Raw genomic sequence first — 13,148 nt, forward strand, 5'->3', positions numbered from 1 at the left:
TCTAAAATTTATGTAAGTGGATTTTTGCACTGTGACAATTCTCACCTTCCACCAATCTTTCGTAAGTGCAGAGGAACGGACAGTCTGAATGGAGGTCCTCCTCCGAACACCGCCCCAAGTGGCAGAGAACAGAGCCCTCTGCTGAATGGGGGCTACACTAATGTCTCCCTTCTGACATTCCTAACGCTTTGGGAGTTTACGTGCCACCTTCTGAACACCAGCGTTGTTCACAAGGTTTTATTTTGGTAAGTGCCATGCTTCACAGACATATTCTTGAGAAGGAAAAGACCTAACTCCCACAGCTCCCAAGTGTGATTCTTTCATCTATTAAGCACTGTGATCTAGAAAGGCTGTACAGGACTTTCTTCCAAATGTTAGGTAATGACTTTGGTCCTGTCTAGTATTTAATTTATTAGCTACCGAATAAAAATGTTGGGGTAATGTAATAAATTGTAAAGTACACAACAGAACCATCTGCTCCAACATGCTTTATTTCTTTAAAATATGCAAACAATATCTCTTACACATCTGGATACTTCATCCTACCATGATTAAAGTGCAAATACTTTATTACAAGTAGTTTTAAAAGGGTGTATACAAGGCCATGATGGACCCAAAAATAAAAATCACTGGAGAAAATCACAGAAGAATGCAAACAGAATCTTTGCACAGCACCAGCTACCAGGCACTCTATTTGATAGATTTCAGATGAAAATAAGTAGTCATCAGTTGTTTGTTTAGCTAAGGGAAAAACCCAAACCCCCCCCCCCCAAAAAAAAACCAACCCTAAAAGAAAAAATGCTGTATTACCAACCCAGTGTGCTTTGATCCTGCAGGCAGCTCCATTCCCGGCTAAGGCAGCGGGAGCGGACGCCAAGCCCACTGGGTGGCACTAAATAACCAGGCGTGGAGCGAGCGCCGTGTCCGCGCCGCGCTCAGCGCCCTCTCCAAGGCTACCGGGTGCTGTCGGCAGAGCTGCCCCACTCCTTGCAGTATTCTGAGCCACAGCTGGATGTTTTCCGTCCGCTTGGCATTTACAATTGGCAAGTGCAGCACTGTACTCCTCTTGGTGCAATTGAATCACAGGGTAGAGACAGCAGCTGTGACAGAACAAGGCACTGCCTCAACAGCAGCCGGCACTTTGCTCATGACTGTCCATCTCTCATATCAAAGCCTGACCTTTACTTCATCCTTTCGTTTCGTGATAACAAGTCAGAATAAATCAACCTGTCAAACCTTCACAAAGAAGTTCTGATGCTGCTGTTGAACAAACCTAGTTTAATATACCGTGCTCACCATAAACAAAGAAAGGCAAACTTTGCATCTCCTAGCACGTAACAGTGCAGCCTCACAAATGCCAACCTTTCAAGCCTATGTGCATTCTTCAGGACTCAAACCTAGTTTTTTAACAAACCCTAACCTTAAATAAAACTTTCTCTAAAAGTTTCTTACTTTTTTTTATGAAGTGAACTTGTTTGAGGTGAACTGAAAATCTGAGAAAACCCTCACTGGTACTTAGTGCTTATGATTTTGCCAGCTAAAACATGGTATCAGCACAGGCCTTTGTTTTCCACTTGTATGTTAGAAAACATAGTATGTGAACATGGAACAGGCTGCAGGAGGTCACACCAAAGACCCATCCAGTCCAGCAGTGGCCAGCAGTATGTCACATTTTAATGCAGCAACCAAATACTTATGGCAAATTCTTGCTGTTCCTAGCAGCCTGGAGCTCAGGCACTCACGCAGAGGTGATGGTTGTGCTTTGTAGCCTTCGGTGGCATTTTTGTTTATTTGGTGGGGTATAAATAATGAATTTGTTTTATTTCCAGTTTCTCAACATGCATACAAAGTTGCCTTTGGACACTCTGCATGGCAATACGTTCCACGTTTAAGTACACATTGCTTGAAAAGGGATCTATTTCTGTTTGTTTTGAACAAAAAGAGTATTGCTGGATGTAAGTATGATGCTGCAGTGTTACATACAAGGGCAGAAGTTTGACAGTTTTAAATCAGATGGGAGGGCTGCCCTAACCAAAGAGACTTACATATGCTATTTGCATCATATATGATAAAGGGAGTCACAATTGTCTTTATGTCTTCTCTGAAGTCAGGTGATTACAGCATCTCTAAGGCTTAGCTACAAAGCCTATGAGCTTCAGAACCAAACTAGCATAATGTTTATCCAGGCATAAAGATGCTGTGAAAATAAAGCTCATTGTTTCAGGCTTTTCCAGACTGAGGGAGAAGTGTTATTTTCATAATGACATATGGAAAGTACAGTGATATAAAGCATTGAGGTGAGATTCTGTGCCATGCTTGAGTCATCTTACAAGATCTTTAGATGCGAAGATAGTTTTACACCTACCCAGTTCTGAGGGTGTCTGTGCCTGAGGAGCTCTGCCTGCTAACTTAGGCTGTTTAAATCTCTCTGAGGCACTCACAGGGTCACAACACTGCCTCGTATCATCCCCTTCTTCTAAAACTTTTTCTAGCCTACAAAATACATATTGTATATTTAAAGTCAGCAAAAGGTTCAGCCTCTTTGAACTGACTCTATACTAAACCCATCAAGAAGCTCTGTGGTTTCTCCATTTGACAGCTTAGATCTTAGTGTATTTCTTCCTCTAGAAGTCAGGCCAGGGTAATTATGAGTAAACCTGCTCTCTTAAAAGGATGGGAAAGAGAATTTTTCTTTGGAAAAGAGTTTAAAGACTGGTTTTTGAAAGTTTTTTTCTAGAAAATATAATTTAAATCTAATGATAAAGGTCTGGATGGTTTTTACATTTATTCTTAAGTGTCATTTTTATCAAGTGAAAAATGGGTCTTGGCATTTTCCCATCCTAAGGTCAGCCAGAAAGCTAGGGGCAGACCTGGAGTTTAAAATTAATTTTGAATAAATCTGTAAACAAAACTAACTGGACCAAATTCCTTCCAGCTGAACCTATGTGAAGCCTGTTGAATTATGTCAACAAGGAAAAAAATTGACATATCTTGTTTGTAAAATGTTGCGCAAATACAACAAATACATTGAGTAAACAGTTCCAGAAAGAGTGCAGCATCATCATCCAAAATATGTTCTAGGAAACATAAGGGTAGATAGCGAGCTGAAGACTTGCATCATGGAAAAAAAGCTAAATAAGGATTCAAATCTGTTCATAGATTTAGCCTTGCTGCTCTTATTTCTTCCTCTATTTTATTTAGGACAGAAGAAAAATCTACTTACCAATCAGACAGGACCATATTCACCTCTGGTTTAACTCAGCTGGATTTAAGACCAAGACCGAATCAGTATTTTGATTGCCAGTGGATGACAGAGAGTGAGCATGAGCAAAGTGCAAGATACAATTCTATCTACATACATTGAATATCCAAAACCAGTGAGAATACTCAGTGCTCAATACACGGACTGAAAACACTCCAGTGTCTACTTGCACAGGAGACCTGGTCTACTGGACTCACAGATATCCTGTTCCTGCCCTCAGCTTCTGTGTGGTATTACATCCCCCAGCAGGAGATTCTTCTCAGGTCCTGCAAAGCCTGATTAACTGGTGTGGGTACCAGAATCTGCTTCTTTCTTGCCAACTTTGCAGCTAAGCCCTGGGGACCACAGTAATGGAAGACTTCTGAGAGAATGAGCCAGTCAATAATTCAAGAAGGCATCTGTTTATGCTCAGCTTTTAGGCAAACCTCCTGTTAGCAAACAAAAATCAAGCAATGTTTAAACATACAGACCTAAACATGAAGCCTTAGATCTACAATAATACTGTGACACTGCTGCTGCATTGTGGTTTCTGATGGTTACATCATTTGACAATTCTTAGCCTCCAAGGCAGTGGTGGCTGAGTTTGACAGCTCTCCAACTTCTCCATGGGAAGCCAGAACTAAAGGGGGCATATTCTCCCTTTCCCAAGCTCCACTGTGTATCACTCGTGTTTACACATAGCTTTCCTGTGCACCAAGATCAGTCTGGTCCAAAGATTTGCTTCCTCTTTCTCTAGGTCAGAGCCAGTCTGTTCTGTCTGCCTGGCAGATTTTACACCCTTCTGTGTGCAGGTCCAGTCCAGCCTCTCCAGGTGGGTGTTTTGCAGACTGCATGCTGACCATCTGATTCAGGTCTTTTCCGTCTGCATACGATTATCTCAGCTCTACTATTTTTGTGTAACTATGCCAAGCAAACAGCTATTACACAATATTTCACTTCCTAAGTCAAACAGTCAAACACTCTCCATGTGATATGTCTGGGTACAAGGCAAGCAGGACTCCTCATGTTTCTGCTCTAACTCAGCAGACTTGTAGCATATTTGCGTACAATGCAAACGTAATATATTTCTCAAAAAGGTCTTCTCACTGCAAAGCTATCCCTGCTGAGTCTTGCTTCCTGACATTCTGGAGGGTAAACCAGGTGATCCTGCAACTGAGTACAGCATGACTTTCCTTCTTTTGTCAAATCACCTTTTACTCAGCATGGAGCTAGTCACTGACTCATCTGAGAACAGCCTCTACTCCTCCTCTACCTGAGCCACTGTAAGCTTTCTCCTACCAGTCACAAGATAAATGTGCATGTAAATATTGGGTTTTCTAAAAAAAAGGAAAAGGTCGTTCATGTGCTTAAATGTTAAGATGATGATTGTACACTTCTCTGACTTACAACTTGGTAGAGTAATGATTATTTGTTTAATGAGGGCTGGATATAAATACTAGAGGGAATTTATAATCTCCTGTTCTTCAACTGTGAACCACAGCAGATGGTTTCAGTCTATGCAGATTAAGAGCACAGTAACACATTTTGTATTTCCATAATAAATAAGAATAACTTAACACCAATTACAGTTAGATTGTGCAAAATAGGAAAGACAGCATTCCAAGCAGTGAACATCTACTGATTTGAGCAGATTTTGAGATAATAAATATTACATTTGGCAGTTTAGAATCATCCACACCACAAATGGAGGAGAAACTGTGAGAGAGAAGAATGAACCTGCCAAAACTGGGATTTGATTCTCCTTTCCTTTACATTACTCTTCTACTCAAGTCTTTACAGTAATTTCCAATATAGCTTTTTTATGTTAGAACTAGTTTGGTCACTGGAACAGTTCCTCTGAATAAAGCCCCTCTTACAACCTATGCTGTCTCCTGGAAGTTAAATCAAAGCATTAAACAGGAGAGGACAGATGGGGAAGTGCAAGAAAACAACACATCAGTACCCCTCAGTGTGTCTGGTATCAGTTCCAGCAGTCTCAAGTGTTATCATCAGAGCAAAGAAGAACTTTAACCAGTAATTCAAAAGTTGTATTAGACATTCATATACATAGGAAATTTTTCCCTAGTGGGCAGCACAGAGAAAACATGAAACAATTGGGCAATGCATATTGTAATAGGAGATTTTCCACAGAACCCACCTCAACCAGACCAGCACAAGGGCCTGCCCAGGAGCTCCCATGCATTTGGGTTTTGTTCATGGCTCACCATTCTGCAGCCCAGGTGGCTGAATTGATGCCAAACATTAGCTGGCAATTCCAAACCAGGTGTTCTCTTGTCACTGCACAAGGACAGTATCCAAGATGGAGAGAGCATTCTCTGTATGACTGCACCTGCAGTGGAGACAGGCATTTGTGTTGATGAGTTAGTGCCAAGGTAGGTCCTTGTTTGCCTTTGAGAAGTGATTGACAGTTAGCAAGTGTAGCACAGATTGGACCATGGATTTCAGTCAGGAAGGGTCCAGGATGCAAAATGATACCTGGTGTCTTTGCTGAATCCACAGTTCATTATGTCACCCAGTTTCTGACACAAAATAGCTGTTGTACAATTGAATCAAAATAATTACAGGTGTTAATTAGAAGAAAAGGTTACAAATGCAGCTTGCCTTGAAAGCAAAAGCAATCCTTTGGAGAATAAAGGAAAGTCAGAACTTCCCCATATTTTGTGGCCAAATTTAGGGAAATGGTGTTCGCAGCAATATTCTGAACGGCTGAGAATGGGGGAAAATGGGGGAAACTTCTGTGACAGTGACAGAAATAAATAATAGACTTAGATGTCAGCAAAGCACAAGGGCAGAAGCTGCATTAAAGTGGGGATTTTTTTGATGAAACCCCAGATAGGCATTGTATGCTGAGAGATGCAAAGAGAAAGGATGATAAGACAATAAACAGGAAAGGGAGGTGAGTTCAAGGGCACTATTTTAAGAGGGGAAGGGTTAAATCATGCCTGGATCTGTGAAGGAGACAACCCAAAGAAGAGTGACTAGAAGGCTGACGATGGCTAAAGATAGTGTGATGAGTGGGCAACAGAAACTAAAAGAGGATGAAATGAAGTTCTTAGGAACGTGGTCAAAAGAGGAAGACAAATGGGAAATTTGAAATCTCACCATCGATCATGGCAGGTGCAAGCTGCAGACGGGTAAGGGCACGTGTGGTTTTGGGTCTGGAAATCTCCTCTGTCACTTCTCATGCTCTGCAGTGTGAGTGGGAATCACTGTGTCAGCTTTCATGAGGAAGGACGGGCCCAGGCTCTGGCAGTCACACTGTCGGCACCCGGGCTTGGTGCCGGGTCCCAGAGAGGTGTGAGTGTGCAGGGGGACACAGCTGTGGGGGCATCTCATCTTGCAAGCATCACCTGATGCTCCTTTCAACTTGGCAGTGATTTGTTTCACCACAGGTATCAGAAGTGTGGAACAGCTAGATTCTAACAATCCACTAAGGTATCCAATCAGCACGTCTGTTCCCAACACACTTAATTATTCTCAAGGCTTTGGATGTAAGACAAGCGTAATTCCTGTGCTTGTAATTATTATCCATACAGCTGTGAAGGTAGCTGTGAGTAGGAATGCATGTTTTGGTTTACATTAGGCAAAATAGATTCCTTCCCTGAGGATTGACTTTGATGCAAGGGAAGGGCAGATCTGACCTGGTGACAGCGAGAGCTATGCCAACAGAAGCATTAAGTCCTGCAAGGACCATCCAAGGTGAACAGATCAAAGATTAAAGAACAAATGAAAACAGCTTCTGGTCATCTAGGATGGTGTCTGTATAATACTCGGGAGCAAAAGAAAAAGTTACTGAAATACAGCATAATTATTGTAATAGACAGGATAGTAGACAAGGAGGGCAGAAACTTACTGTGCCCTAGGATATCTGACAGAATGAGCAGCATTTGTTTTTAGACAAGATACTAATTAGAAAGTCAGTGCCCTAAAAGTCTTACTAGGCAAAGTAAAAACAGCCCTTTAAACTGCATAATAATAACAACTGCATAATAATAATTTGACCAGAAGTCAAATTAATTCCTGGTAGAATTTTGCTGCCTTTAGGGACAAAATGAAGATGTTGTCTCCTTTCATGCACACATTCATTGTCTTGCATTTTTTTGTTACTGTTTTTTTGTAGCCTCAACCCCAAGAGGTGTAATGCATTTTAATTTCTCTTTAAGTAGGTCACTGGTTTTCTTTTTCTGCACTACCCTCTTTCTAAAACAACTTGTAGTCTAAACCTTTATTTATTCTCTTTAAAATGGGGAGGGGGGGGGAAGCTCCACAGAAATTTCAAATCTATTTTGGCAGTTCTACTGTATTCGACTTTAACCTCACCCACTCAATACCCACCAGGCTGCTCTCAAGTTCTTGTCTTTCCATCTGCTAGCCCTTCCCAGAGAAGGATTTGGGGAAGAAGGCATCCCAGAAAGATTAATCTGCATACTGCAGAAAAGAGGAAACTTGTTCTTTAAGACCATGACAAAGCAATGCGACTTGTTACTAAAGCTGTCGCCATTCTGGACTTGCAGGATCTTTGTAAAAAGACAGTGTGCTACTGACCATCAGGAGCTTAGAAGAAAACTGCCTAAAACTTCATCCAGTTATGGTCTCCCTGTATTTGTCTCCACTGAAAATTACACTTACCTCTCCTCCCATCTCTCAGAAGACTTTCAGAACTTGGTAATACAATAACTCACAAAATGTCAAAACAATAATTTACCCAGCATGAGGCAGGGAGACACACCAGTAAGGGATAGACAAGAATTACAGTACATGCAGGGAGTAGCTTCCTACAGAAAGGTTCATCTCTCATTGCTTGCCTGAAAGGTGGAGAGAGAGAGTGCTTCAGTAAATTCTGAGTGTGGGATGCTACAGGCTGTAACATCACTGGTTGCATTAGGTCAGCACCCTGAAGCCCAGATTACAAATCCAGGACCATGCCACAGGGACTACTGTGTTATATGGAGCTTGTGAAAACAATATTCAGACTCCTATCTCTGCCAACACAAGATGTGAGGTTCACAGGCACTGTGGGAAGAAGATATAAATAATAAATGAGCTAAATAATGATGGCTAGCTGTACCTAATTATAGTTCTAGTTGCCCTTTTGAATAAAGAAAGTTCAAAGCTGCTGCAAAAAAAGAGGCTGATCCCTTTTCTGAATGGTGTTTGAACTTCACAGATTATTAACATGAGAAAGTGAGGAGATGCCAATGGAAGTCACACCAGCCTGTCACAGCCTCGTTGAAGAGAGAAGCAGTGTCTCTAACACCAGTTTGTTTACACCTAAAAACATTCTTCAGCTAAAATTAATATTTAGCCTGAATACAGAAGCAACGTAAGAATTAAAATTAAATTGTATATATTATTTGGAAGATGTTCTTCCTTACAGTTTTTGCTACCTGACTTGGGAGACTAATTTAGGAAAGTAGCTCTGCAGGCTCTGTAGATATGGAGCACAAGGGCCAGTAAACTCCAGAAGGAGTGCACGTCCCTAGCCTGGGTATTTAAGTGTCTAATGCTAAGTGTGTGAATCTATTTACCTCCTCATCACTCTATTCATTGAGAAGAATTTGTTCCTAGTGCCCTTCCTGTGCTGCAAATCAGAGATTACGAATGCCTGATCACCATGAACTGAATTTGTCTCAGATTAGGAGAAAAACATGGTCCATGGAATAGGATGCCAGGTTGGTGGGCTTGTGTTCTTTTCCAGCTCTTGGTGACTCCTTTGGTGAATTGGGGGTCAGTACACATTTTCCTCACATTTTTCTATCTGTAAAATTAATTCAATAATTCCTAATCACATTCTAAAAGAAATCGTCATCTTTAGATAACAAAATTTTAATTACATACTATGATTATTTCATTCCCAGCACAAATATCTATCTGTATGGGCACATTTAAATTATTACATATTTCTAAATAATCTGAGTAGTATTTAAAACTAGGATTCTTTTTAAACTTTACATACACTTACACTTTCATACATATTATAAAATGTACTTCCACATAAAAGCAAAATTTAAACTGCTGCAGCATATTGAAACAACTGCATTTGTAGAAAGTCCAAATACAATCAAAGGACTTATAAAAGTGTACAATACCTTTGGGCAAATAGTAAACAAAATAATTGAGGGTTGTTTTTATTCCATGTTCCATGTGCCTTCTCATTTTCTTTTCAGTCTCTGTCCTCTTGTAGTTATTTCTCTGAAGAAAATTGTTCTGCAGAAGTGGTTCCATGTACAATCTCTACACTACCCATACAGTCAACTTCAGTTGGAGGAGTTCCTCCTGTGATGCTAATAAATACCCATCCTAACTTTTACAGTTTTCAAGTGTGTTAAACAAGCAGGCACTTCATTGCCTGCTTTGTCTCTACTTTGCTTACAGAAATGGGTCTCAGGTCATACTTTACACTAATTTTGCTCTTAGTACATATCATTTTTTGATTAATTAAATCTAATCTCTCAAAAGGATAACAACACTTTTTCATCTGAAACACTCCTGGGTCTAGAGGTCGGTTTCCTGTACAGTGTTGCAACATGAAGATTGCAACTGAGAATGCTTTGTTTTCCAATGGTTTATGGTCTTAATTATTTAATATGATCTCTTGTGTTTGTCCCCTGTGTTCTTACACTTCCTAAAATAGATCTCTGTACTGGTTAAATATGAACATACTAATGTATAAAATAAAAAAATATTTGGAAAGACCAGAGAGATCTTAACAGCCTTTACTTTTTCTCTTTTACATAGTTGACAGCAGAGCTGATTGAAGGTGTTTTAGTGGGATAAAAAAACTGTGATACCATTTGATAATTTTTAGGCTTTCTCCAGATGACTTGCTTTCAAAAGAATCTCTTCAAATGGCTTGCCAACATTCACAGTCCCCACACTGCAAATTACATACTATTTATATCACTTAATATTAGAGCATGTGCTTGTGGATGCCCCATCCCTGGAGGAGTTCCAGGCCAGGTTGGATGGGGTTCTGAGCAACCTGGCCTAGTTAAAGGTGTTCTTGTTCATTGAAGGGGGATTAGAACTAGATGATCTTTAAGGTCCCTTCAACCCACACCATGCTATGATTCTATGATTCTAAAATAATAAAAATCTAATGTTTTCAAGTATGATTAGTTAAAATTACTTGTACTGCTATGGGGGGAAGTATTACTTTTGAATGTCAGAAAATATACAGTGAATGCCTGTACATGTATATGGATTAAATGTATGTGTTAACAGATTAAAGATTTATGAAAGCTGATTTGTTTATTTTTGTATTTCAAAATGGAGAGCAATGTAACAGGCAGTAAACATCCCTAGTATTATTTCCATTTAAACAAAAGCCTGAAAGCCATTATTTGGCATAATGCATACTAATAAAGAAATCCAGTGACACAGGAAATAAGTATTTGATTTCAAGAATAATTGTCTAGCCTACATTTGCAGAAAATAATAGAATTCTCTATATCCCTTACTTGCCTATGGAATTGGAGCTTGTGTGGCTCCTGGGGACAGGGTGCAAGGTTTCAGAAATAGGTGGTCTGGCCATTTCTCACCTCTACTTGCACTCCTTCCCCAAACAAGTATATCATCCACTGCATTTTCAGACACTTGGCAAAGGAGTAAACACAGGGAGTTTTTTTCTCCTTAAGCTTCCCTTCCTGATGGGTCACACTGGAAGAAGGGTTGTCTGAAATCCCTGGGGTGCATAAAAGACCTCTTAGGTATCACTGGTGGTTTGAGCAGCTGTATGCATGCACACATTTCATGGTGCTACACAAGGTCCTGTGTGGGCAGGACTTTGGCACTTCAGTGCATGGAGTAGGCAGAAAACAAAAAAGCAATGGGCTACCCTGCAGGTCAGTGCAGATACTGGACTCCCATACAAGGCCACACCAGTTTCTCAGTGTTGTCATCTCATAAACAGCCTGATTGTAAACTACAAAATTATTCCCATTTTTTTTCCTTGTCTAGTAACACATTTATGAAGTGCAACTGAAAAACAGATATTGGGCTAACATATGATTAATCAATTACTGTGATTATACATTTTATGGTCTAAAAATGAATGTTTATTAATTTATCTGCACAAGAGCAGTCCCCGAATCTAATCATACATGGCCTCTGCTATTCTTAGACTATACGCCTAGGGCAGATTCTCATCAGGATATAAAAATTTAGCTTACCAATGGACTTTGTGCTTGAACATTGCTGCACCATTATACTTGCTCTGCTTTAAGTGTTTTAAGAATTAATCTCAAGGAAGCATACAAGTAGAGAAATGAGCAAGTGAAGAGTTAATGAAAACAAGTCAATGAAAATATCTGGTAGTGGTGCTTAAACTACAAATGCTGATAGTATCTCAGCATTGAGGAAATTAAGAATAAGGAGCAGGAAGACAACCACTGACTACAGTGAACCCAAATGTAAAGGGCAGTAATCTAACCAGAGAGCTAGTACCACATCCTGCCTGATCCTCAGTGCAAATGAAAAGTATTCTGCTAAAAGGACATTAACTACAAAAACAACTGCCAAGTACATCTGTGCACATATATACGTATCCCTGTAGGTATACATACAATTACCTGAAAGAGTAATAAGTACCCTAAAATGTTCTAATATGTGCAATGCTTCATGTTTTGGGTTTTCTCTAGAGCTATCTGTTGAGATGTACCATGCACTTGTCTCCCCATATACACAGGTTTCTTTACAGGAAACCTTTCTTTTCCAGGTGCACATACATAGGCATGGCCACGGTGGTTCTCTCTAACCTGGCCTTTTGTCCCAATGAGTGCTCTGATGGATCATTTCATCAGTACAAATTCATAACATAATAATGAAGTCTTTTTAATGAAATTCAGTTTCCTGTAGTGTAGTTAATCCTGCCTTTTTGAATGTTAATACAAAATAAAAGAGGGTCTCTCAACATAAGTAAGCAGATGAAAAAATAAGTTAATGTTTTGGATATAGGAAAACACTGTAAGGAAAGCTGAATTTTTGTCCCACCATGTATTAACTAAAAGTACTTGTTACTCACAGTGTCAGCTAGCAAATCATCAGAGTCCTTGTAAAAGTAAAACATATATGGATAGATTTTCACTGTGAAATTCATTAAATTAATAAGGCTGCCCCACTGAGAGCCAGGGTAGATGAAAGGGTGGGGAGTGCAGGGGAGATTCCTCCTCAGAAAGAAGGAGGATATGGTAAGAGATGTTGGAACATCCGGTGATGCTTTGCCAATCTGAGTACTCATTGCAATAAAAGATTTCATTCTTAGCTGCTATTTGAAAAATGTCGATTTATTTTACAGTGAAAAAAGTACATTTGCACTCCTTATCACAAAAGCTGAATGATCAAGGCTCTACACAAGGATAGACCTGTGAGCCATTTCCTAACAACCAGCAGCATCTAAGGAAGAGCCCTTTACTCACATCTAGCCCAGATAAATTGTGGATGCCCCATTCCCGGCAGCATTCCAGCCAGGCTGGATGGGGCTCTGAGCAGCCTGGTCTAGTGAGAGGTGCCCATGGCAGGGCTTGGAACCAGATGATGTTAAAAGTTCCCTTCCAAGCCAAACCATTCCGTGATTCTATGATCTTCAATTCCAGTGTTTGTACTGTATTAACTGGATTACGGTGTCATACGAGAATGTTTATCAGAGGCCAAAATGACAATCAATGTTTATTGTTTTTCTTGGAGGAGGACAAGACATAGGTGCAAGCACTTCAAACATTAAAACCCCAAACAACAACTGGGTAGGAAGGCAGAAAACACAGGGCTGAAAAGAAACCTCACTGGTTTCCCGTAATTTTCCGCTGTTACAAGCACTTGTTTCCGAAGGAATCTGGTTTTTCCGCGCTGGTGCGTGGCACGAAAGGCTAAAATTCCCCAGGACGCAGAC

The 13,148-nt window shown here is 40.2% G+C and overlaps 1 protein-coding gene across 1 annotated transcript in view; it reads left to right on the forward strand.

Moving 5' to 3' along the window:
* The first annotated feature begins 11,994 nt into the window (after positions 1-11,994).
* NDUFV2 (NADH:ubiquinone oxidoreductase core subunit V2) overlaps positions 11,995-13,148 on the forward strand; it is a 13,762-nt gene continuing 12,608 nt past the window's right edge. Inside the window, exon 1 of the mRNA XM_017729433.1 lies at positions 11,995-12,062. Coding sequence (XP_017584922.1) covers positions 11,995-12,062 — 68 coding nt within the window. The remainder of the gene's footprint in view (positions 12,063-13,148) is intronic.

This window comes from Corvus brachyrhynchos, unplaced genomic scaffold (assembly GCF_000691975.1).
Source record: "Corvus brachyrhynchos isolate BGI_N302 unplaced genomic scaffold, ASM69197v1 scaffold331, whole genome shotgun sequence".
Taxonomy (NCBI): domain Eukaryota; kingdom Metazoa; phylum Chordata; class Aves; order Passeriformes; family Corvidae; genus Corvus; species Corvus brachyrhynchos.